This window comes from Anomaloglossus baeobatrachus, chromosome 3, assembly GCF_048569485.1.
Source record: "Anomaloglossus baeobatrachus isolate aAnoBae1 chromosome 3, aAnoBae1.hap1, whole genome shotgun sequence".
Lineage (NCBI taxonomy): Eukaryota > Metazoa > Chordata > Amphibia > Anura > Aromobatidae > Anomaloglossus > Anomaloglossus baeobatrachus.
In genome coordinates, this window is record NC_134355.1 from 618,969,674 (window position 1) to 618,995,129 (window position 25,456).

Below are 25,456 nucleotides of genomic sequence, written 5' to 3' on the forward strand. Positions count from 1 at the left end.
TTAATTGGTTTACTATGACGTTATTGTCGCGACACCCTCGGCTGTCTCGCAGCCCCAGATTACAGATTATACTACAGTTTTATATGGTTTGGTAGTTTCTTTTATCAGGATGGATTATGGTTTTCATTAGACACTGAAATTGTACACACATGGGGACTGGACCTGTGCTTTCAGTCATTAGGATTTACTTGGATCAGGTCATTGCTAAGGCAGTCTGTGAGCCCTAAATCTTACGCAGTAAATAGGATCTTGTGCTTGAAAGAGCCGCGGCTAGACTGGATTAACGATTCCTAACAATGTCTGTTTATCTGTGGCTTTTTCCTCCTCTTAATCTTGGATAATTTGTTCCATGCAGCTGCTAATGGAAGGGGTCTGACTGTAGTGACTGTTTCCGTACATAAGCATGGAGTCACTAAGTCCGCCATTCCTCTTAGCCTTTTACGTTTTTATGTTGTTTGTTTGGGTTTAAGACTTAATTTGAAGTCTTCTTCTAAAACTTGTATTTGATGTCTCCTTGTATTTTCCTTTTAGATGAAACAAGTCCAGGATGAAGAAAGAAAACAACTGAGCCAACTAAGAGACATCCTGAAGACTGCGCTGCAAGTGGACCAGAAGGAGGTGAGCTTGTGAGCCTGGAAGTCTTACTAGACATGGTAGAATATCTTGTTGGAAACCTGTTGCTTTAAAGGGAAGCAGGGTTTTGAAACCTCATCTGAGAGCAGCATGACGTAGGCCAAGAGATCCTGAATCTAACGATGTATCACTTAGATTACTGGGTGCCGCCATTCCGACACAATCAGGAGTTTTAGCTTTAGCCATGTAGCAGAGCTAACAGAGCTGTCCCGCCTACATCAGGCTCTCTATAGAGATTGAGCATTGACGGTGAGGTATCAGTCAGAGGAGGGGGCATGCCGGACTGCCGTGCACGTGACATTGTAGTCCAAGCAATGAAAAGCCCTGCTGCTTAAACAAAGACTCCAGGAAAACACATCAGACCTTGACAAAACAGACATCCCTGAATTTTATGTTTTAACCCCTACATCATGCTGTCTTCAGCTTACATGGCAAAAACCTGCTGACAGATTCCCTTTAAGGGACTGTCCAGGATTAGAAAATTGTAGCTATTTACCGTCCCTTTTGTTTTATAAAACGCATTGGATTACAAGACACACCCCAAATTTAGAGGGGAAAAAAGCAAGGGGGGGAATATGGAGTCCATCTTTTATAATCTGTTGCTGCTTTACCGGAGGGAGTGTTAGCGGTGGTGGAGTTGAGGGTCACAGGAGGCAGGGGCAGTGGTGGAGTTGGGGGTGACAGGAGGCAGGGGCAGTGGTGGCGTAGGGTGATGCTGTGAAGGTGCAGCTGGTGTCCCAGATACTCACTGCGGGCACTGTGAGGCAGGAGGAGCATCCAAAAGCTGTTGGCGGTGCTGGCTTCAAAGAAAAGGCGCCGGGAGGCGGCACATGCGCAGATTAAGCTCTTTGCTCAATGACAAGCCGAGATATCTTCTGCACACGCGCCGCCACCTCCAGGTGCCATTTTGCTTAAGCCCGCTGCATGGAATCAATGGGCTGTAGGTGGCGCATGCACAGATGAGATCTTTTGCTGAGAGCTCCATCTGCGCATGCACTGACTTTGGGCACCATTCTTTGAAGCCCGCACTTCAGACTGTGGCCCCTGCCTCGCCGCCCACAGTAAGCCACAGCACAGTCCGCCACTCGCAGTGTGCCACAGCACAGCCTACAGTAAGCCACAGCACAGCCCGCCACCCGCAGTGTGCCACAGCACAGACCACAGTAAGCGACAACTCAGCCCACCACCCGCAGTATGCCACAGCACAGCCCACAGTAAGCCACAGCACAGCCCGCCACCCACAGTGTGCCACAGCCCAGCCGACAGTAAGCCACTGCTCAGCCTGCCACCCGCAGTGTGCCACAGCACAGCCCACAGTAAGCCTCAGCTCAGCCCGTCATCCGCAGTGTGCCACAGCACAGCCCACAGTAAGCCACAGCATAGCCCACCACCCGCAGTATGCCACAGCACAGCCCGCCACCCGCAGTATGCCACAGCACAGCCCGCAGCATCTCCCCTGCCTCCTGTGACTCCTCTCCACCACCCCCGGTTAGCTACATTCCGATTATAAGACGCACCCCTCTTTTTCCTCCCAAATTTTTGGGAGGAAAAGTGTGTCTTATAATCTGAAAAATACGGTACTTGAAAAAACGGCTTCACTTCTGTCTGCAGTTTCTGTGTAGTATTACTGCTCGGCCCTTTCGCTTAAGTGGAACTTAACTGCAATACTTCTATCAACCTATAGGGTGGTTTTGTTATTTTTGGAAATTAGAGATTTTCTTTTTTTTTTTTTTACTTTTTTTTGGTAATTGATGACAGGATTTGCCATCACTTACTGATTTTGAGAGAGAGAACAAACTGGTCCGATCCGCACCACTCCTCCAGTATAAAGTGGCCGTCTGCTGTACAGAATAATGCAACACAGCCCTGTTCACTAAAAGGGAATACATTACAAAACAATGTATTACATGTGCAAATATCTTTTAAAATTAAAGAAAATATGAAAAATTAAATTTAATTATTCCTATTCTCTACTATTGGAGACTAAAGGGAGCAGCTTCTCACATTATGGAAATGACGAAAATGGCATCTGATCCGACAGACCTGTATCATCACAATTAATGTCAGTGATGGAGGGTCACTAAGTACAAATTAAGGCTGCTTTCACACTACATTTTTTTAACATGCGTCATGAACGGTTTTTTGCTGTAAGAGTGGATCCTGTTTTTACAAAGAAAAACACTTGTGTTATTTTGCAGGATCCTGCCACTTGAAGTTTATGGGTGGGCATTGAAGTCATGTGATCGGGAGTGAAGGGAACTGAACGTGATAGACTGGGAGCCGGCATCTGACAGCTGCAGACGCTGGTAACAAAGGTAAACATTGGGTAACTAAGCAAAGTGCTTTGCTTGGATACCCGATATTTACCTTGGTTACGAGCGTTCGTAGCTGCTGGGAGCCGGGCTGCCTGCTCCCTGCACACGTAACCAAGGTAAACATCGGGTAACTAAGCGAAGCGCTTTGCTTGGTTACCCGATATTTACCTTGGTTACGAGCGTCTGCCGCTCTCAGGCGGGGGAGTGAGGGAGGGGGAGAGAGAGACTGATCACCCGAGGTTGGTTTCTGGGCATGCTCAGTAGAGCAAGCAGGATCCTGTCTATCAGCATGCCAGCGTTCACAGCGTTTGCGTGCTGTTTAGTCAGGATCCAATGAAAAACAGTATTTGGACGCAGCTCAAAAACGATACAAGTAGTGTTTTTTAAAAAAGTTAAAAAACTGCAAGTCGCTGGATCCTCACTATAACGCACGCAAACGCAGGTGAACGCATGCTGACGCGAGTCCATTGCAAATGCAGTGAAATGAAAACGCATTTGCACTGGATCCGTTTTTGCGTTAAAAAAAGTTCATGACGCATGTTAAAAAAACGTAGAGTGAAAGCAGTGTAAAAAAAAAACAAAAAACTTGCAGACTGCAAAAGAATAGAAATCAAAAAATTATGTTCCTCTTATTAACCCTTCAAGATGCCTTCTGCATCGTACGATAACTTTATGAATCATTGCATTCAGTCTGGGGTCATCAATCTCGCCTTTCATCCAGGCTGGAGCAGAGAATATCTTTGACCTCATAAGTTATTGCATTACTTTATAACATTGATGTAGTACATCGGTGAACAGTGTGTCCCAGCTTATAGCACTATTAGGCCCCCAAACTTTCTCAGAACCACAAAGTGGTCTACGGTCATGTTCCTATTTTTCTGCCGAAAATGTGTTGCATTTAACAGATCTAAAACAGTGGATGTGATTTCATGAAAACGCATACAGACTGTGCATTTAAACATGCTGTAATAGGGAATCTGCCACCAGGTTTTTGCCATCTAATATCAGAATGCTGTATAACGTAGGGGCAGAGATCCTGATTCCAGCAGAGTTTCACTTACTGGACTGGTTAGTGTAGTTTTGCTGAAATCACAGTTTAATCAGCAGAATATTATCATTAGAGGACTACTTGTCGTGCTGCCAGGTAGTCCAGCATATTCATGAGCTCTGTATAACTGCTAGATCTATAGCTGAGAAAACATTGATTTTATCAAAATGACAGCAAACAGCTCAATAAGTGACACATCGCTGGAATCAAGGTCTCTGTCTCTACATTATGGGGGAACAAAAACCTGGTGACAGATTCCCTATAACTCTGTGAACATGTCCGTATGTGTATTGTACTGGCGTCCTATAATCGAGGGTAATTCCCTGTGTCCATCTGTTCTGTTACTCATGAATGTGTTTTCTCTTTCTCTCACAAATGCTCTAACCTGTTGTGACCGAAGTCTAGAAGAGTAAGTGTGTTAATATCATTGATTCCTTGCAGTGCATGTGTCACCAGTGAGTGCCTTTATCTGCATGTTTTATCCCTGCACATTTTCAAGAAGCGAATCGGACTGTGTGGATTCTGTATCTGAGAGGAGAAAACGCTATTAACCTGCAGATCTGGGGTTAATCTGCAGGTTAATAGTGTTCTGAACCTTAGAGCCCCGCTGCCTGGAGGAAATTAACTTTATTCCTCCTGGCAGCGTTCGGCTTCCAGTCATTGGGTTGGAGCTGGTATGGGGCCAGTCACCGCTCTGGGCATAGGTAGAAACGGATGATTGCAGCAGTTGGGCCTTGTTCACATGCTGCGGTTTTTGACGCATTTGTGATGCATATTTATTCAAAATCTGCATTCCTCACCTGAAGCCCGCAAAGTCTATGGGATTTCTGAAGTGTTGTTCCAATGCTGCGTTTTTTTTCCTTGTAGATTTGGTGTAGATTTTGATGCAGAAACTCTGCTGCATGTCCATTTCAGGTGTGATTTTCCCTGCGTTTTTTTTTTTTTATTCCTCCAGCCATTGACTTCATTAAAAAAAAAAAAGCATGGAAAAAAACAGCCCAAAACCAGATGCATTTTTTGTTATGTTTTTTTGCCAGAAGGTGCAGACTTAATGCAGAAAATTTCTGCACCAAATCTGCACATAGGGTTAGACTGTATGCTCCAGCTCCTGAGCCCTCTCCATATGTCTCCTCCAGCTCCTGAGCCCGCTCCATATGTCTCCTCCAGCTCCTGAGCCCGCTCCATATATGTCTCCTCCAGCTCCTGAGCCCGCTCCATATGTCTCCTCCAGCTCCTGAGCCCGTTCCATATATGTCTCCTCCAGCTCCTGAGCCCGCTCCATATATGTCTCCTCCAGCTCCTGAGCCCGCTCCATATGTCTCCTCCAGCTCCTGAGCCCGCTCCATATGTCTTTTCCAGCTCCTGAGCCCGCTCCATATGTCTTTTCCAGCTCCTGAGCCCACTCCTTATGTCTCCTCCAGCTCCTGAGCTCGCTCCATTTATGTCTCCTCCAGCTCCTGAGCCCGCTCCATATGTCTCCTCCAGCTCCTGAGCCCGCTCCATATATGTCTCCTCTAGCTCCTGAGCCCGCTCCATATATGTCTCCTCTAGCTCCTGAGCCCGCTCCATATGTCTCCTCTAGCTCCTGAGCCCGCTCCATATATGTCTCCTCTAGTTCCTGAGCCCGCTCCATATATGTCTCCTCTAGCTCCTGAGCCCGCTTCATATATGTCTCCTCTACCTCCTGAGCCCGCTCCATATGTCTCCTCTAGCTCCTGAGCCCACTCCATATATGTCTCCTCCAGCTCCTGATCCCACTCCATATTTGTCTCCTCTAGCTCCTGAGCCTGTTCCATATGTCTCCTCCAGCTCCTGAGCCTGCTCCATATACGTCTCGCGCCCCCTGTCTCGCGCCCCCTGTCTCGCGCCCCCTGTCTCGCGCCCCCTGTCTCGCGCCCCCTGTCTCGCGCCCCCTGTCTCGCGCCCCCTGTCTCGCGCCCCCTGTCTCGCGCCCCCTGTCTCGCGCCCCCTGTCTCGCGCCCCCTGTCTCGCGCCCCCTGTCTCGCGCCCCCTGTCTCGCGCCCTCTTGACTAAACACTGTATGATTGTCTCCATACATAGAAAATTGTAGGCCTCATTTGTTGCCCATAGCAACCAATCAGAGCTCAGATTTTATCTTCTAAACTGCTGTGGAGAAATGAAAGCTGCACTGTGATTTGGTAGCAATGGGTAACCAGGCCGGTATCTCTTAGTTGGTAGTAATGTTGTATACTTGTGCGCACCGTTGACTTTTCATGAATTGCATCAAGTTATATATTTTGTCATAACAATTCAACTCCATATCATTCCAAGTTTGTTTTGTCATCTGCTGCCGACTGAATGAATAAAACCCCAGAGCGCATCTGTCATGGCCATCCTGCTACAATGTAGATATTAAAGGGGCTATTTGGGGTCACAGGGTTTTGATGACCTATGTATGGGATAAGTCATCCATAGCAGATCGGTGGGATTTGACACCCACCGATCAGTTGTTTGGTGTTTTTTTTTTTTTGTTTTTTTTGGGGTTTTTTTTAAAGGAGGTGCTGAGTGTAACCAGTGTAACGGCCACTCCTGGCCTTTCCAGACTACCAGAGCACATCTGCTATGGAAAAGCCACCATAACCGGTTGACCAGTGGGAGTGCTGGGTGTCAAAACCCCCGCGATTGATGACCAAACTGGTAGATAACTCATCATATCACTATGCCTTGACAATCCCTTTAAATGTGTATGTTTTTCAATGTGCCCGCCTATAGGTAACAGTTGTCCTACAGACAGCATCCGTTGCGCATTGCGTATACGTTTTCATTTTTGTTTCACGTCACGTTTGATTTGTCAGGTGTAGAGGCAAAATAATGGCTTTTTCTCGTTATCTTATGTGGGAGGCACATTGATTGACAGTTTGGACTAGCTGCATCGTGGCCTCATTATCCCAAACTGTGCATCCTCCATAGGCTGCTGGATGAGGCAGCTTTGCTTCTGCAGCGTCAGAGTAACGTTGTAGCACGAAAGCTGCCCGGGATTGTGTGCTGCCAGCTGCAGAGCAGTGCTTACAAGCTTTATAGGAGCGAGCTTGTAAGCACTGTTTATGTTGGGCCACTGCTGATAGACTGCAGCGGTGATAGCGACCTAGGCAATGAACAGCAAACAAAATAAAAAAAAAAGTTCTGTCGTATTTGCAATTTTCACCATTATAGAATGTGAGCATAACCGTTCAAGGAAGTACACATCTGTATGTATGGAGAATTTTGAGGAAAAAAATAGCATTGCGAAAGGGAAGCAGGAATAATATTTCATTCACAGACAGTCAAGAGAGAGTATCTTCTATAGGTGTGTGAGTGTTATATGCTGCTGTAAAACCCTGTAATGCTCTCTGCTGCAGAGCCTCATTGTGAGCTATGTGATCGTTACAAAAATTCATAATGCAGTTTCCAATGCTGAGCCTCTTAGTACACACTCTGTCTGCTGATTTGTGTCTTCTGCTGACGAACATCATAATAGACAGTCTCTGCTGCAGAACCTCTTGGTGAGCATAGTCTCTGCTGCACCACCTTTTGATGGGCACCGTTACTGCTGCAAAATCATGGTGAGATCGGTCTATGCTGCAGAACCTCATGGTGGGCACTGTCTATGCTGCAGAACCTCATGGTGGACAAGGTCTATGCTGCAGAACCTCATGGAGGACAAGGTCTATGCTGCAGAACCTCATGGAGGACAAGGGCTATGCTGCAGAACCTCATGGAGGACAAGGGCTATGCTGCAGAACCTCATGGTAGACGCGGTCTGTCCTGCAGAACCTCATGGTGGACACTGTCTATGCTGCAGAACCTCATGGTGGGCACTGTCTATGCTGCAGAACCTCCTGGTGGGCACTGTCTATGCTGCAGGACCTCCTGGTGGGCTCTGTCTATGCTGCAGAACCTCCTGGTGGGCACTGTCTATGCTGCAGAACCTCATGGTGGACAAGGTCTATGCTGCAGGACCTCATGGTGGACGCGGTCTCTGCTGCAGAACTTCATGGTGGACGCGGTCTCTGCTGCAGAACTTCATGGTGGACGTGGTCTCTGCTGCAGAACTTCATGGTGGACGCGGTCTATGCTGCAGAACCTCATGGTGGACACTGTCTATGCTGCAGAACCTCATGGTGGACACTGTCTCTGCTGCAGAACTTCATGGTGGACAAGGTCTATGCTGAAGAACCTCATGGTGGACTGTCTATGCTGCAGAACTTCATGGTGGACAAGGTCTATGCTGAAGAACCTCATGGTGGACTGTCTATGCTGCAGAACCTCATGGTGGACATGGTCTATGCTGCAGAACCTCATGGTGGACGCGGTCTCTGCTGCAGAACCCCAACGGTGGATACGGTCTATGCTACAGAACCTCATGGTGGACACTGTCTGTGCTACAGAACCTCATGGTGGACACTGTCTGTGCTACAGAACCTCATGGTGGACACTGTCTGTGCTGCAGAACCTCATGGTGGACACTGTCTGTGCTACAGAACCTCATGGTGGACACTGTCTATGCTACAGAACCTCATGGTGGACACTGTCTGTGCTACAGAACCTCATGGTGGACACTGTCTGTGCTGCAGAACCTCATGGTGGACACTGTCTATGCTACAGAACCTCATGGTGGACACTGTCTGTGCTACAGAACCTCATGGTGGACACTGTCTGTGCTGCAGAACCTCATGGTGGACACTGCTGCAGAACCTCATGGTGGACACTGTGCTGCAGAACCTCATGGTGGACACTGTGCTGCAGAACCTCATGGTGGACACTGTCTATGCTGCACCACCTCAAGGTGGACGTGGCCTATTTTGCAGAACCTTATGGTGGACACTATTTATGCTGCAGAACCATGGTGGTCATTGTCATTGCTGCACCACCTCAAGGTGGACCTGGCGTATGCTTCTGAACCTTCTGGTGGACGGTCTCTGCTGCAGAACCATGTTACTTGTTACAAAGCATTAAATTCTATTTGTATAATCCTATCATATGGCATCAGTATGTATGATGATTTGTCTATTGCTTTTGAATGGTAAAATATTAGAGTTGCATGAGTAGCATTACCAGCGTGGCTGCCGCAGGTGCCCGTCTTTAAAATATGGAAGACCACAGAGCTCTGACGATGGCTGCGCCTGCAATCACAGTTATTCCGTCTGCTGACATGAGTCGAGGTTTAGTACAGGAAGCGATTAAGCGTGGGTTAACCACATAAAATGAGAGGTCTCAGAAGCAGATTTTGGATTATATTACACTGAGGTTTCAAAACGCAGGCGAACACCTGTGAAGTAAAGCCCCAAGGAACCCCGCGGCTCCACACTGGAAATGCAGAGGAAGCGCGAGGCTCATGGGAAGCAACAGGCTCCCAACGGGACTGAGTGTGTAGTCCTGACCTGCCGGAGCTGTCATCTCCTCATTCTGTGTCTCTGGACACTTCCCACACAGGACCGAAATGCTGCAGATGAACCATGCAAGGAAAATCCACAGCGCAATGTAGTACCAGCATGTGGATGCTTCTGCTGAATCTGGTATGGTTTTCTTTTGTGCGCCTCTCCGGTCCTGAGATATGGCCGCCTCTAGCCTTGTTAGCAAAGGGGGTGTGATCCTCAACTCTTCTTTGTGGGTGTCTTCTTCAGGACCACCCTCACTTGGCTAACAACAATAGATTTCTATACAAAAATGAAAGCGCCATATCTTGGGAAACTAACAGCAACAAAAGAACTACATCACCAGATTCAGGGGAGTACCAGCGTTTACACCCCACAAAACAAGTGACAGAATTATGGCAATTAGGGTATGTGCACACATGAAGTATTTTGTGGGTATTTACGCATCAAAGGTGCCTCTGGCAGGAAAAATGCTGTATATCAAAGGTGTGGTTTTGACTCTTTTATGCAAATTTCCTAGCCATTAAAATGGGTGAAGAAATGCAAAAGCAATGAAACAATTGACATGCTGCGAAACTGTGTCAAATCTGCAAAAAAAAAAAAAAAGAAACGTGAAAGAGTTAAAAAATCTCATTCCCTTTTAGCCCTTTAGGCCGCGCTCACATCAGCGCTATTTTGCCACAAAGCCGGATCCGTCACAAATGCGTTTCAGTTCCATTAATTTCCAATTGAAGAATGTACATCTGGAACACCATGGTGTGAACAGGGTGCAAGACTCAAAAATATACAAGTTAACAATAGGATAGAGTTGCACACCAGTCACAATGTATAGAGGAATAATGAAAAGCAGAACTGCTATGGGAATACTAGACTGAAAAATACAATGGACTATCTGAAAAAAGTGAAAAACATGAAAATGGTATCTGCATAACTGCTATGAATAATAGGAATGAGAGATATTTAGCCATTGTATTGATCAATGCAAAGGAGCCCCAAAACCACGCCAAGGTAATCTCTAAATCACTTTTTTCAGATAGTCCATTCTATTTTTCAGTCTAGTATTCCCATAGCAGTTTTGCTTTTCATTATTCCCCTACATACATCATACACAACCGCATGTGACGCTTCTTGCCGCGAGTCCATTGAAAATTAATGGAACTGAAACGCATTTGTAACGGATCCGGCTTTGTGGCAAAATACCGCTTAGTAAAATGCTGGTTTGTTTGCAGGGTAAAAATGCGACGTGTGCACATACCCTAATCAGTCCTCTTTTAATTTTGTGGATTTGTTGCAGATTTCTCTTCCTTATCTACGTTGCCCCCAAAAATACAAGTAGTCATAAAACTAGAGGGCAGGTCAGCGCTTCATCTATACTGAACCTCATACTTAAGGATCAGGTCGAGTATCCATAAATTGGGGCACCACTTGAACACATTTGCCCCACTCCAGCTGGATGAGAGCCACCTGTAGGTAGATAGCTCGTAAGTCCGTGTAGGTGGTAGCCAACTATAGGTGCCAATAGAAACACCATTGTAAAATTGGCATTTAAATAATTGTTAGGCTATTGTCCTGTGTAGTGGATATGCTGCAGAGTTTGTTATTGCAGTCACATCAAAATGGATGAGATTTTACCAAATAATGAGGATTTTGATATGGATTTGCTATTGAAGAGATGCAAAATTTGCAGCAGAAAATATTTATATGTGAACTTAAGGGCCCTATACACATTAGGGTAGTGGTAGACTAAACGATCCTACAGCCGACATCTATCTCTCTCTACTCCCCCATACTCAGGAACAGACTTCTAAAGGTGGTGTCACACATAGCGACGATGACAACGACGTGGCTGCTAAGTCACCATTTTCTGTGACGTTGCAGCGACGTCCCGTCGCTGTCGCTGTGTGTGACATCCAGCAACGACCTGGCCCCTGCTGTGAGGTCGCCGCTCGTTGCTGAATGTCCTGCTTCATTTTTTGGACGTTGCTCTCCCGCTGTGACACACACATCGCTGTGTGTGACAGATAGAGAGCAACGAACTGAAGCGAGCAGGAGCCGGCCTCTGGCAGCCTGCGGTAAGCTGTAAACATTGGGTAACCAAGAAGCCCTTTCCTTGGTTACCCGATATTTACCTTAGTTACTAGCGTCCGCCGCTCTCACGCTGCCTGTGCTGGCTCCCTGCACACGTAGCTGGGAGTACACATCGGGTAATTAACCCGATGTGTACTCTGGCTAGGAGTGCAGGGAGCAGGGAGCCGGCACTGGCAGCGTGAGAGCGGGACGCTAGTAACTAAGGTAAATATCGGGTAACCAAGAGAAGTGCTTTCCTTGGTTACCAGATATTTACCTTAGTTACGCTTCCACGCGTCGCTGGGGGCTGGTCACTGGTGAGATCTGCCTGTTTGACAGCTCACCAGCGACCATGTAACGACGCAGCAGCGATCCTGATAAGGTCAGATCGCTGGTCGTGATCGCTGCTGCGTCGCTATGTGTGACACCACCTTAAAGCAGTGGCTTATCTCCCCACCGAACAAATGTGTCATTCATTGAAATTCAACAGGTGTGGATCCTTCTCTCCTCAATATAAACAGTCCTGGGAGAGACAAGAGGCCGACCCTGCTGATATTAGCAGGTTCAGCCGACTTTATTCTGTGTATCAGAGCCTTTATCCTTAGGGGCTTATCCACATGTAGCTTTTTGTCTTTTTTTGTTTGTTTATTGTTTTTTTTTTTTGGGGGGGTTTTGTGTGAGTGACCAAAAATCCACAGGTCAAAGAAACACACAAACCAAAAAAACCTGCATCTCCAATTAAAATATAGCGCGTGTGAACAGGTGCCAACTGCTAGAACTACACAAGACACAAACAAGTATGCAGCAGCACTCTGTAAGCTCCATGGCATATGCAATATATGAAATTACTACATTAATGCTATATAGAATATACTTAGGAAGATGAAGGCTCTTTGCTCAAAAATTGGCCAATTTTTGTGTGCCTATTAACCACGTCAAGGTAACCTTTCTTTGATGGGACCCTATCCTACTTTCAGGCCTCTACTTGACTAAATGTCTACAAATATATGGATAGATAGGATCTAGCAGTAATTAAATCCACACTGTGGCTTGTGGGCGAAGAGAGCACAGTTAGGCCCCCGTCCCATTTAATGACTTACCAGCGATCCCGAAAACAATGTGACCTGATAAGGATCGCTGGTAAGTCACTGGTGAGATGTCACACATTCAGACCTTACCAACGACGCAGTAACGATCAGCGACCTATATAACGATCTCGGCAGGTGTTGGAACTGTGTGAGGAGGTCGTTGGTAGGCGTCAAACAGAGCGATGTGTACTGCCCAGCAGGACATAGGCTTTGAAGAAAATGGTCCGGACCATTCAGCAACGACTAGCGATCTCACAGCAGGGGCCTGATCGCTGGTAGGTGTCACACATAACGAGATCGCTGCTGCGTCACGAAAACTGTGACGCAGCAACGATCTCGTTAGCGATCAATCTCATTAGCGATCTCTTTGTGTGTGACGGGGCCTTTAGAATAGGAAGCTGTCTATACCTCCAAAATATACTGCAGAAACCAAATAACTGCATCTTCAAATAAAACGTGTGAACAGGTGACAACTGCTATAACTACACAAAACACAAGATAATACAGCAGCACTGTAAGTGCCAAGACATATGCAAATATAGAATATATGAAATGTAAACTGCATTACTGCTATAAAACAACATATACTTAGAAAAATGAAATTCTTTGCACAAGAATTGGCCAATTCATGTTTGCCCAACTACCGCGGCAAGGTGGCCTTTCCTTGATGGCACCCTTTCCTAGTGTCGGGCCTCTGCTGGGCTAAAAGTCTACAAAAATATGGGCAAATAGGACTAAACCACCCTGTGACTGATGGGCAGAGAGCACACTTCTAATAGGTAAAAAAAAAAGTGTAGAAAAAAACCATACAAAAACTGGTATGTGTGACTAGGCCCTGAGTCAGTCAAGTTATATGGATTAACCAAGAAGCCATGCAAATGTGGGATGTAATCTGTCGTCCTGCTCGTAGAGAAGGGTCCCAACTAAAAGGGCCCTACTCTGTGACGTACAGGGCCGGATTATAGGCAGGGCAGACGGGGCTCCAGCCCAGGGGCCCCCACCAAAAGAGCTTTTAAGGGGGCCCCCACCATACTTGGCACCTGTCAGCATTTTTTTTTCTTCACACCCTCTCCCCCTCCGTAAAGACAGTCTAATAAATCAGCTGTGTTTTCGGGGGGGGGAGGCGCGGGGTGTTGAAGCACCTCTATTTATTTGTATCTGCGTCTTGAAGACGCAAAAACAAACTGCGGGCACAGGACGCTGATTGACACCGGAAGTACCAGCGGCCGCTTGTACTTCCGGGGTCAGGTGTGCTAATGCTCCCTGCTATGTGCTGCGGCCGTACCCAGCGAGGGGCGGGCAGCTGCCCCCCCTCCCCTCTCTCCCCCTCCCTAGAAGCAGGGGCACGGTGTAGTGCGCTGCTGTATCTGCTGTCCCCGCTGCGCTCCTCTACACTGTGTGCATGCCAGGCACACTAGCAGGAGGCAGCGCGCTGTGCTCTGTCGGCTCTGCTGTGTGCTGTGCTCGGCATGCACCCAGTGTAGAGGAGCGCAGCAGAGCCGATGACCGCAGCTTCCTCTTTCCGTTCCTATTCAAATGTATTTGCATCTTTCAGACGTAAATACATTTGAACAGCGTGCCGGGACCCGGCCCCGCCCCCGACGTGCAGCAACGTGATGAGATCAGCACCTTGCTGACGTCATCACAGTGCTGCAGGCGCCACACAGGGGACAAGAGGAAGCGAGCGCTCCATGAAGGAGCTGAAGAGACAGGTGTAATTAATGGGGATGAGTGAGGAGGGGCTGAGGACACAACGGGGAACATTTGTGAAGGAACACAGCTCTGTGACAGGCAGAGGAGGAGTACTGTATTCCGAGGAAGGGGGGAGGAGTGTGTAGTGATGGGGCAGTGTAATTTGTGTGTGTAGGGGGTGATGAGGGTTGTATTGTGTGTGGGGGGAGGGGTAATGGAGGGTGCATTGTATCGTGTGTGTGGGGAAGGGTAATGGAGGGTGCATTGTATTCTGTGTGGGGAAGGGTAATGAGGGGTGCATTGTATTGTGTGTGGGGGAGGGTTAATGGGGGGGTGCATTGTATTGTGTGTGGGGGAGGGTTAATGGGGGGGTGCATTGTATTTTATGTGGGGGGAGGTGTAATGGGGGGTGCATTGTATTCTCTGTGTGTGTGTGAGGTGATGTGGGGTGCATTGTGTGTGTGTTTGTGAGGTGATGTGGGGTGCATTGTGTGTGTGTGTGTGAGGTGATGTGGGGTGCATTGTGTGTGTGTGTGTGTGTGTGTGTGAGATGATGTGGGGTGCATTGTGTGTGTGTGTATGTGTGTGGTGATGTGGGGTGCATTGTGTGTGTGTGTGTGTGTGTGTGTGTGTGTGTGTGTGTGAGATGATGTGGGGTGCATTGTGTGTGTGTGTGGTGATGTGGGGTGCATTGTGTGTGTGTGTGTGTGTGTGTGTAGGAGGTGATGTGGGGTGCAGTGTGTGTGTGTGGGGGGCTGCATTGTAGTGTGTGGTGATGTGGGGTGCATTGTGTGTGTGTGTAGGAGGTGATGTGGGGTGCATTGTGTGTGTGTGTAGAGGGTGCATTGTAGTGTGTGTGTGTCAGAGCTGTGTGTGTAAGAAGCAGTACTGTGTGTGTGTATATATGAATTAGAGCAGTCTGTGCGGCCCCCCCCAGAACTATATGGGTCCCCCAGAGCGCTATGTCACCCATCGCAGTAATGAGTACACCACCAGAGCTGTTTGCCACTCCAGTAACGTCTATGCCCCCTGCCCCTCCTGTGATGTATATACAGCAGTGCTGTCAGTGTGCAGTCATGTCTGTTAGTGACAGCCATCGTGAAACACAGCCACATGTCCTGAAGGAGCTGGACGGAAACAAGCGGGAGAGGTGAGTGAGGCTGCTGGCGACTTCCCCATATTAATACCTGTAAAGGCTCATGCACACGTAACTGCTGAATATTCTGCAGCGATTTGACAGCACATGTGCGCGTCAAATCGCTGCAGAAACACTGCATAATGGATTCAGTTTTTCTGTACAGAAAATCCGATTTCATGCGCTATGGCTGCTGCCCCCACCATAGACAGAGCGGGAGCTGCATCCATAGCGCACGGAATAATTGACATGCTCATTTTATGAACGCACAGATTTGGGTCAACATTTTAGCACCCAAATCACTGCGTTCATAAAAGCTACGTGCGCGCGTATCATGCACAATCTAAATAGCTTGTATAGGGGACGCAGAACGCATGCATTTACACTGCAGTGCTATACGCAGTGTAAATGCATGGAATTACACAACGTGCGCACGACCTCTAATGCGTCTGTGTCTGCATGTATGTCAGTGTATATGACTGTGCATATATTTGTCTGTTTATATGTATTTTTCTGAATTTGTCTTCAAATATGTATATGTATGCCTGTATGTGTGTGTGCGTGTCTGTGTGTGGATGGGGTCCACTGAGACTCTTTCACCCGGAGGCCACAAAAACCTGGAGCCGGCCCTGGCTTCCTTAACATTGGGATCAGTAAAAAATGTGAGTAAAGCTTTACACTCTACAATATATCTAACAATGTGTCACGTCGTAAGTGACGCACATCCGGCATCGTTAGTGATATTGTAGTGTGTGACAGCTACGTGCGACCCTGATTGTGCGTTAAAACGTTGATCGCTGACACGTCGTTCATTTTCTAAAAATTGAACGTCTGGTTGTTCATCGTTCTTGAGGCAGCACACATCGCTCCGTGTGATACCCCGGGAACAATGAACTGCAGCTTACCTGTGTACTGCCGGCAATGCGGAAGGAAGGAGGTGGGCGGGATGTTTATGCCCCGCTCATCTCCGCCCCTCCGCTTCTATTGGCCGGCCGCTGTGTGACGTTGCTGTGACGCCGAATGTCCCTCCCACTCCAGGAAGTGGATGTTCGCTGCCCACAGCGAGGTCGTTTGGAAGGTACGTGTGATGGGGGTAATCGTTTGTGCGACACGGGCAACAAATTGCCTGTTCCGCACATATGGTGTGATCGCATACGAGATCGAAATGTGTAAAGCAGCCTTAACTCTACTTTCCGTGTATAAGTGACGGCTGTGAGTGATCCTGGACTTTGTCTGTATTGTAGTACTGTAAATCTGAATGTGGCAGAACAGGATAAATGTTCATTGGATTTCTATCTAAATGCTACAGTTCGCGCTCTACTGTTATGGCTAAAAATGTTAACGTTATGGGGCCCCCACCAGATTTTCTGCCCAGGGGCCCCCACCAACCTTAATCCGGCCCTGGTGACGTACATAGTACAAAATGCGCAGTGTGTCTTATCATGACATTATAATCGACTTCATGCCCTGTCACTGCCACACCTCGTTGTGTCGGGTTCTTGACTAAATACCAACGTGACTTTGCATTGATCTGATCGTCTTCCATTCTGTAGGATTCCCAATTCCGCCAGAGCACTGCATACAGCCTGCACCAACCTCAAGGAAACAAGGAGCACGGCACGGAGAGGAACGGCTACCTGTACAAGAAGAGCGACGGGTCAGTGATGGTCAAGTCCTGGTGTGCTCTGTGATCACATTGCTATGCAGCACGTTGTCCTATATAACTTTCACTTTTTATTTTTTTAGAATAAGGAAAGTTTGGCAAAAAAGGAAGTGCTCCGTTAAGAATGGTTTCCTCACAATAGCCCATGGCACAGTACGTGAAGGTTTCTCTATTATAGTTATTGTTGTGTTTGCAACATTGATTTTAGGAGTGTAAAAGACCATGATCGTTGTCTACATTATCTTCCCTCCTTTCCTTTATCAGCCCAACATACCTCCTGCAAAGCTGAACCTACTGACCTGCCAAGTGAAGACCAACACCGAGGAAAAGAAATGTTTTGACCTCATCTCTCGTAAGTCGTTCTCTGATTCTTCTGGTTAGCCACTGAATGTCTTCAGGCGATTACTAGATTGAAAAAGTAAAATATGCCATTTACGCCCCAGGCATGTGGTATGTTGCTCGAATTTGTAATACAGCACTAGTGATGTGCGAGCGCTTCCATGCTCAGGTGCTCGGTACTTGTAAAGAGCAATCATATACTCGGATGGGCCAACTTGAGCACCCGACTATAATGGAAGTCATTGGGTCACTCTGGGAAATCTTCCAGAAAAATGTTCAAGTCCCCCAATGACTATACTCGAGTCGCACCCATCCGAGTGTCTAAAGTGTACCGAGCATGGCAGTGCTCATTCATCACTATACGTGCCTGTACTTAAAGGGGTATTCCCAGAAATTTGTAGCAAAATGTCTGATAAATGCGGACCTAAGCTCTTTTACCTTTTTGGAACTTTGAAAATTAGGTCTAAGACACACGGCATGAAAATCGGAGCGAGTGGAGTGCGATAAAACATTGCATTCTACTCGGACCAATATAAACCTATGTGCCAGCACCCATGAGTGATTATTTTCTCAGCCCTAATCGGACCGAGAAAACAATCGCAGCATGTTGCGGGCGCAATTCGATACTTCTTTCTCTCGCACTCATTTAAATCTATGGGGCGAGAGAGAAATCGCACTGCACTCGCATTACACCGGTGTATTGCGAGTGCAGGGAGAGAATAGCAATAACCGGCAACGGAGGATAGGGGGAGATAAATCCCTCCCGTCCCTCCTCAGAGCCGACCCGTCCCTCCTCAGAGCCGACCCGTCCCTCCTCAGAGCCGACCCGTCCCTCCTCAGAGCCGACCCGTCCCTCCTCAGAGCCGACCCGTCCCTCCTCAGAGCCGACCCGTCCCTCCTCAGAGCCGACCCGTCCCTCCTCAGAGCCGACCCGTCCCTCCTCAGAGCCGACCCGTCCCTCCTCAGAGCCGACCCGTCCCTCCTCAGAGCCGACCCGTCCCTCCTCAGAGCCGACCCGTCCCTCCTCAGAGCCGACCCGTCCCTCCTCAGAGCCGACCCGTCCCTCCTCAGAGCCGACCCGTCCCTCCTCAGAGCCGACCCGTCCCTCCTCAGAGCCGACCCGTCCCTCCTCAGAGCCGACCCGTCCCTCCTCAGAGCCGACCCGTCCCTCCTCAGAGCCGACCCGTCCCTCCTCAGAGCCGACCCGTCCCTCCTCAGAGCCGACCCGTCCCTCCTCAGAGCCGACCCGTCCCTCCTCAGAGCCGACCCGTCCCTCCTCAGAGCCGACCCGTCCCTCCTCAGAGCCGACCCGTCCCTCCTCAGAGCCGACCCGTCCCTCCTCAGAGCCGACCCGTCCCTCCTCAGAGCCGACCCGTCCCTCCTCAGAGCCGACCTGCCCCCGCAGCTGTGGTCTGATCGCATGATCGGACCTCAGTTGCAGGGACACTCGCATGACTCTCGGCTCCTGCTGTGCTGCCATTGTGAGCAGAGTGTCATGCGAGGATTACATTAGTGCCTTAATGTTCCAAAAGCAACTAACTAGAGAATATCGCACTTCAACCTTTCGATCCACAGTATCAAGGAACTGGCGCTAAACTGAAATAGGTTTTGTAAAGTCCTAGTAACAGTGAGCTGGAGTTGAGGGGTCTCTGCCTTTTTTTCTAATTAACTAATAATAAAAGCAAAAAAATTGTACAAATAGCTGCAGATTTAATTTTATGACTTTAGAACAGTCCATACTACATCAAGAAGTACAATTTGACACAATTTACTCCCACTTTTTTTTTTTCTTTTTATTTTTTTTAAAAAAGGTAATTTGTCACCAGGCTTTTACTACCCCATCTGAGAGCAGCAATACGTAGGGGAAGCAATTCCAGCAATGTGTCACTTATTTTTATTAATGAAGTGCTGCAGTTATTACAAAATCACAGTTTTCTTTGCTGCAGATGAAGCCGAGGTCTGAATTCTGTGCCCTGTATAATCTGGCCCAGATCACTGATTGATAGCTTTCTATGTACACTGTATATTGACTGAAAGCTGCTGATCAGTGCTGTGGGAGGATGTTACACAGTAGGACTAGGAGGTACCAGACACCTAGTCCTGTACTTAATCTTCTGCTGATAAAACACTGATTTTATTGGGACTGCAACACACAGCCTGGTAAGTGAGACATTGCTGGAATCAGGCTCTCGGCCTCTACATCATGCTGCTCTCACCTTAGCAAAAACCTGCTGGCAGATTCTCTTTAACAGGCGGATAAATCAGTTTCTTAAAAGGGTTGTCCACTATTTTGACATTGATGGCCTGTTCTTAGGATAGGCCATCAATGTCTGACCGGCTAGTGTCCGACACACCGTGCCCCAGTCCAGTTCTGGAGCTGCTCCGTCTTCTGATAGTGGCCGCAGCGAGGTACTGCACATCCACCTCCTATTGATTAGAATGGGAGAAGGATGTGCAGTTCCTGGCCGTGGCCGCTATCAGAAGACGGAGCAGCTCCGGAACTATTTCTCTCCACCTGCTGCTGCCACCAGGACCAACATCAGCTGATCGGTGGGGGTGCGGCATGTCGGACCCCGGCTGATTAGACATTGATTACCTATCCTAAGGATAGGCCAACAGTGGAAAAGTAGTGGAAACCCGTTTAAATGATTTTTGCTATCTTCATTGACGGATGCTGCTTGTAAATAGAAGCTTATTCAACTTTGTAGTTGTTTGAGAAATGAACACTTTTGGTTTGTGTACAGCTCATTGCCTAGGAGACCGACCACCGCTGCGGTCTAGATTGTAAGCAGGTCAGTGAAGCTGGCTGGGATTAGGGAGGGAACAGTGTGCCGATTTGATCCCACTCCGCTTCAAATCAGTGCTTACAATATCAATAGAAAAGAGCTTGTAAGCGCTGCACGTGTTCTGCTCTCTAGCAGCGGGGGTTGCTGACAATTTTTATAAGCAGTACATTGCAATATTGTTTGAATTTACAAGCACTACAATACCCGTTTACAAAGATGGGAAGAACACTTAGGCTATGTGCGCACGTTGCGTACTGTCACTGCAGAAATTTCTGCAGCGATCTGAACAGCACACGTGCGCTTCAAATCGCTGCAGAAACAGTCCGTAGTGAAAAAAAAAAGCCGATTCCATGCGCTCTGACTGCAGCTCCTCCCATAGACATAGCAGGGGCTGCAGACAAAGTACAGGAGAGAAGTTACATGTTACTACTTAGAACGCGCGCTTCGGGCAGCAGCCGAAGCGCTGCGCTCTAAGACGCCACGTGCGCACGTCTCCTGCATAATCTTCATAGATTATGCTGGGGACGCAGGACGCATGCAGTTACGCTGCGGTGCAGAGCGCAGCGTAACTGCATGAATTACGCACACGTGCGCACATAGCCTTACTGCTGTCGCACAGATTTAATGCTTGCTTATGCCTTTGTAGATTGTAGCGTACGTTCAGGGGTCCATTCTACAAATAGGCCCAGTGAGGTTTAATGCATGTGATTCTTCATACTGTAATTCAGAGATTTCTTTTAGCAGATGATCGGACATATCACTTTCAAGCTGAAGATGAACAAGAGTGCCAAATGTAAGTGCCAGGTTTACACCAAAGTCCCGGGGATGTCTGAGGACCAGGGCGGACAGTCGAGGCTTTTAGGGACCATTCTGATTGTAAAATGGTCAGAGGTTCTTTTAGCCTCCACAGTTGATATTGGATTTGTGAAATTCCCCAGACCTGAGGGCACTTTCATTATTGTAGCCCCGTGACAGTTCTTTTTAGCTAGTAAAATCACTAAACTACAACAAAAATTGAAGTCTATCTCAGACCTGTAGGGGGCAGAACACTTCAAAATATTGGTAACCCCAAGGCACCTGCTAAATGTGACCATAAGAAGTGTCTCTTCTATCTTATTCCATGATGTCTGGTGAACATTCCGCACATAACTCTAATGCAGATCTTGTGAGGAGCGGCCCGTCACACGCGACCCAACCTGTTAGGTGCAAGGAAGATAGCAATTGAATTAGGTATTTAGGGAACAAGTGGAAGGTCTAAAATAATCCATTTTAAAAGGGTTTTCCCAAATTTTACACTTTGATCACCATATTGATGCCATCTTGGGCCACATTTTGGACGTAGAGGTGTCTAGATCTCCTTACACTCAGTTAACTACAGCCTAAGGCTTTGTGCGCACTAGAAATGTGAATTTTCTCAAGAAAATTTCTTGAGAAACTTCTGGGAGTGGAAGATTTCCGGACCTCCGGAAAAAATCCGCACCAAATCCGCAGTAAATCCGCATGCGGATTAGCCGAGGATTAGCCGCGATTTTCCCGCAGGTTGTTCCCTGCGAATTTTGCAGGCTGTACTGCAGAAATCCGCAGGTACCTGCGGAAAAGAATTGACATGCTCATTTTCTCTAGAAATTTTCTCAAGAAAATCTTCTCAAGGAAATTTCTTGAGAAAAATCCGCACAGTGCGCACAGCTATTTTTTTTTTTCTCAGGATTTGCTGGGAAATGTCTGCACAAAGATTGCAGACATTTCTCAAGAAATTTCCGCAGCAAATCCACGGGTAAATCCGCGGGTAAAACGGCCTAGTGCGCACATAGCCTAAAGGTTGTGAGACATGACAAGTCTATCAGTAATCGTGTGACCAACCTTGAGTACATGTTGTGCATGCGCTATTTTTAAGACTTTCTATGGGCCACTTATTGGCTGTTATGTGTTTGCCGGAAATATGCGTTATTTGTAATAATTTCTATAGGCCACTTATTGGCTGTTATGTGTTTGCCGGAAATGAGGGCATGCGCTATTTGTAATAATTTCAATAGGCCACTTATTGTCTTATGTGTTTGCCGGAAATGAGCGCATGCGCTATTTGTAATAATTTCTATAGGCCACTTATTGTCTGTTATGTGTTTGCCAGAAATGAGTGCATGCGCTATTTGTAATAATTTCTATAGGCCACTTATTGTCTGTTATGTGTTTGCCAGAAATGAGCGCATGCGCTATTTGTAATAATTTCTATAGGCCACTTATTGTCTGTTATGTGTTTGCCGGAAATGAGCGCATGCGCTATTTGTAATAATTTCTATAGGCCACTTATTGTCTGTTATGTGTTTGCCGGAAATGAGCGCATGCGCTATTTGTAATAATTTCTATAGGCCACTTATTGGCTGTTATGTGTTTGCTGGAAATGAGCGCATGCGCATTGTGTTTTTCAAGATGGTTGTGGAAAATTATTGATGGACTAATGATGTCACTTGAACCTTGTGAATGTGAAAATTGGCACTGTCCGAGGAGAACATTTTGCTTACCAAGGGGATCCTTGTTACCATGTAAATAAATAATGCAGAACTAATCGGTATATGTATTATCTAGATTTGTTCCCCTTTTTTCCATATTACACTATGTATTAAAAATAAAAATGATAAATCTTGCAATTTTCACATTGACCACTGGAGCCTTTTTAGACTCCAACTTCCTTTACTTTCAGGAAATAGCATATTTCACATGAACATTAGCCACATTGAGCACTCTCTGACCCTGTTTTTTTAAATTGAAGCTTCTAATTAGCGTGTGCAAAGAGAGGGGGAGCTTTGACATCATCTATTGTGAATGGCAGATGCTGTCTTATCAGCTGGCTATAGAGGGGTTACCAGTCACTGTAACCCTGCCTCTGATGATAAGGAAACTGCTGAAAACGCTTCCTGAATGGACAACAAGTATGAGTCTACCTCCAGTGAGAAGTGTAAAATTAGCAAGATAATGTATTTTTATAGAGATTGTGATGTATTAAGAAAAAAATGTGGCAAAACAAGTTGGGGGATAGTAGGAGACTGTAAATTTCCAAAGGCACCTCTTTGATGTATTTTTTTTATTTATTTTTTTCCATTATTGGTTAATTCTTTTGACAAGGTTAATATCTTCTATACCTACACAGAAGGTTCTCAAACTGATCTGTGATTGAGGGCATTACTTATATTTTCAGGGACACAATGCCTGTACCTCATTGTTGGACCCGTGTATATCAGTGTGGATTGTGCTCCTGGAAGGTTTTCGATGTTCACCCTGTCTTTAGTATTATGTTACTTCTGTGTATTTTCACAAAACAATAAAACGTTTGTTAAAAAAAATGTATCTCGTTACATATAGATGGATGTCCGTGCTCCAGAACAGCAAAGAAGAAGCCTTAAACAATGCATTTAAAGGAGATCACTGCTCCGGAGAGAACAACATAGTGCAGGAGCTGACCAAGGAGATTATATCTGACATCCAGAAAATGCCGGGGAATGACGTCTGCTGTGACTGCGGAGCCTCAGGTATACGCCTGTATGAATAGATGCAAAGTTATTGGTACTTGGTAGAGACCCACTAGATTAATCAATGGCACGTCGCAAAAAAAGTGGAGTTCAAAATACAACTTTTATTTACTCCAGTTAACAAGATAATCCCTAATTAAGGCCACTAGAAGACATTCCCTGAGGAATTCATATAGCACAAATAGGTGAATTACTATACTACCAGGGGGTTATATACTGACCTAAATACATAGCCATCAGTATAAGATGAGCCGCAATCTCAGCAGAGTCATAGGGCACGTCCTGAAATGTTCATTAGAGGGTCCTCAAACAGGTAAGTGGGTGGATAGGTCATATATCAGAGGGTCCCATTATAGTCTCCCAACGCGTTTGTTCACTTGTTAATTCATCCTGGAAGAAAGCATAAAAAGAGCACCATGCAGCCCGGTCCTGACCACTGCAGATTGTAGTCTGATTTCATTAGGGATGAGGGACACTGGGAATCTGTCAGTCCAAGTGAATGAAGATTCAGCAGCTGGGAGGAGGTACAATGAGGAGCTACTAATCAGGCTAAATGAGTGGAGATTGAGGAGCAGCAGTGAGGAGGTACACTGAGGAGCTGCCAGTCATGTTAGGTGAGCTGAGACTCAGGAGCAGCAGTGAGCACGTATACTGAGGAGCTGCCAGTCATGTTAGGTGAGCTGAGACTCAGGAGCAGCAGTGAGGAGGTACACTGAGGAGCTGCCAGTCATGTTAGGTGAGCTGAGACTCAGGAGCAGCAGTGAGCACGTATACTGAGGAGCTGCCAGTCATGTTAGGTGAGCTGAGACTCAGGAGCAGCAGTGAGGAGGTACACTGAGGAGCTGCCAGTCATGTTAAGTGAGCGGAGACTCAGGAGCAGCAGTGAGGAGGTACACTGAGGAGCTGCCAGTCATGTTAGGTGAGCGGAGACTCAGGAGCAGCAGTGAGGAGGCGCACAGAGGAGCGGACAATCAGGCTAGGTAAGCAAATAATCCATGTCAGAATAGCTATAAAATCCCTTTTGAAAGCTTAAACTCATTGTCAACTATCAAACCATATGCAGTGATTCAGCTGATAGAAGCCTGAACCTTTTAAAAGAGAGAATATAATCCAAAACCAATAGGTATTTGTTCCTTGAAGCCACTTGCCCCTGTAAATTCCCCATGTCAGTAAAGTCCATTTGCCGGGTTCTGATTAGTTCACGAGCCATGTATCCTCTGCGGCTCTTCTTAGGTGACTTATTATGAAGCCAATTTTAAGACATTGCCCTTTATCACCTGAAATCTCCTTTTGTGGTAGATTCTTACAATTTATTTCCCTTGTGCGTGTTCATGTGAATAATGTAATGGTGACCTATACTATTGTAGATTCACCTTCCGTCTTGTGATATATTACCGTGTGTTAGTGGATGTGACCGTGTCCGTTCTGTGTCTCAGATCCCACTTGGCTTTCTACGAATCTGGGCATATTGACGTGTATCGAGTGTTCAGGAATTCACCGGGAGTTGGGGGTTCATTACTCCAGAATACAGTCACTTACACTGGACGTCCTGGGAACTTCTGAGCTGCTGGTATGGAGACCTGCTAACTCTATAATGCCTTGCTTATACAGTACTTGGATGTATATGCCATTAAAGGGATTGTCCACTATTATATAAGTTAACCTTAATGGGATGAGGTCAGAGCAAGGCGCAAATAGAATTAAAGGAAATAAAAATTACTCTCTCCTCCTGGGCTGGCGATACTCCATACTGTTGACATCAGTATGTGGTCGGTGGCGTCATGTAACCAT

The 25,456-nt window shown here is 46.8% G+C and overlaps 1 protein-coding gene across 1 annotated transcript in view; it reads left to right on the top strand.

The window, feature by feature from the left end:
* Positions 1 to 25,456, top strand: part of ASAP2 (ArfGAP with SH3 domain, ankyrin repeat and PH domain 2) — a 297,496-nt gene that overhangs the window by 239,781 nt on the left and 32,259 nt on the right. The window contains exons 9-15 of the mRNA XM_075341565.1: positions 532 to 618; positions 16,907 to 17,010; positions 17,100 to 17,169; positions 17,281 to 17,368; positions 20,886 to 20,934; positions 23,499 to 23,665; positions 25,102 to 25,235. Coding sequence (XP_075197680.1) covers positions 532 to 618; positions 16,907 to 17,010; positions 17,100 to 17,169; positions 17,281 to 17,368; positions 20,886 to 20,934; positions 23,499 to 23,665; positions 25,102 to 25,235 — 699 coding nt within the window. The remainder of the gene's footprint in view (positions 1 to 531; positions 619 to 16,906; positions 17,011 to 17,099; positions 17,170 to 17,280; positions 17,369 to 20,885; positions 20,935 to 23,498; positions 23,666 to 25,101; positions 25,236 to 25,456) is intronic.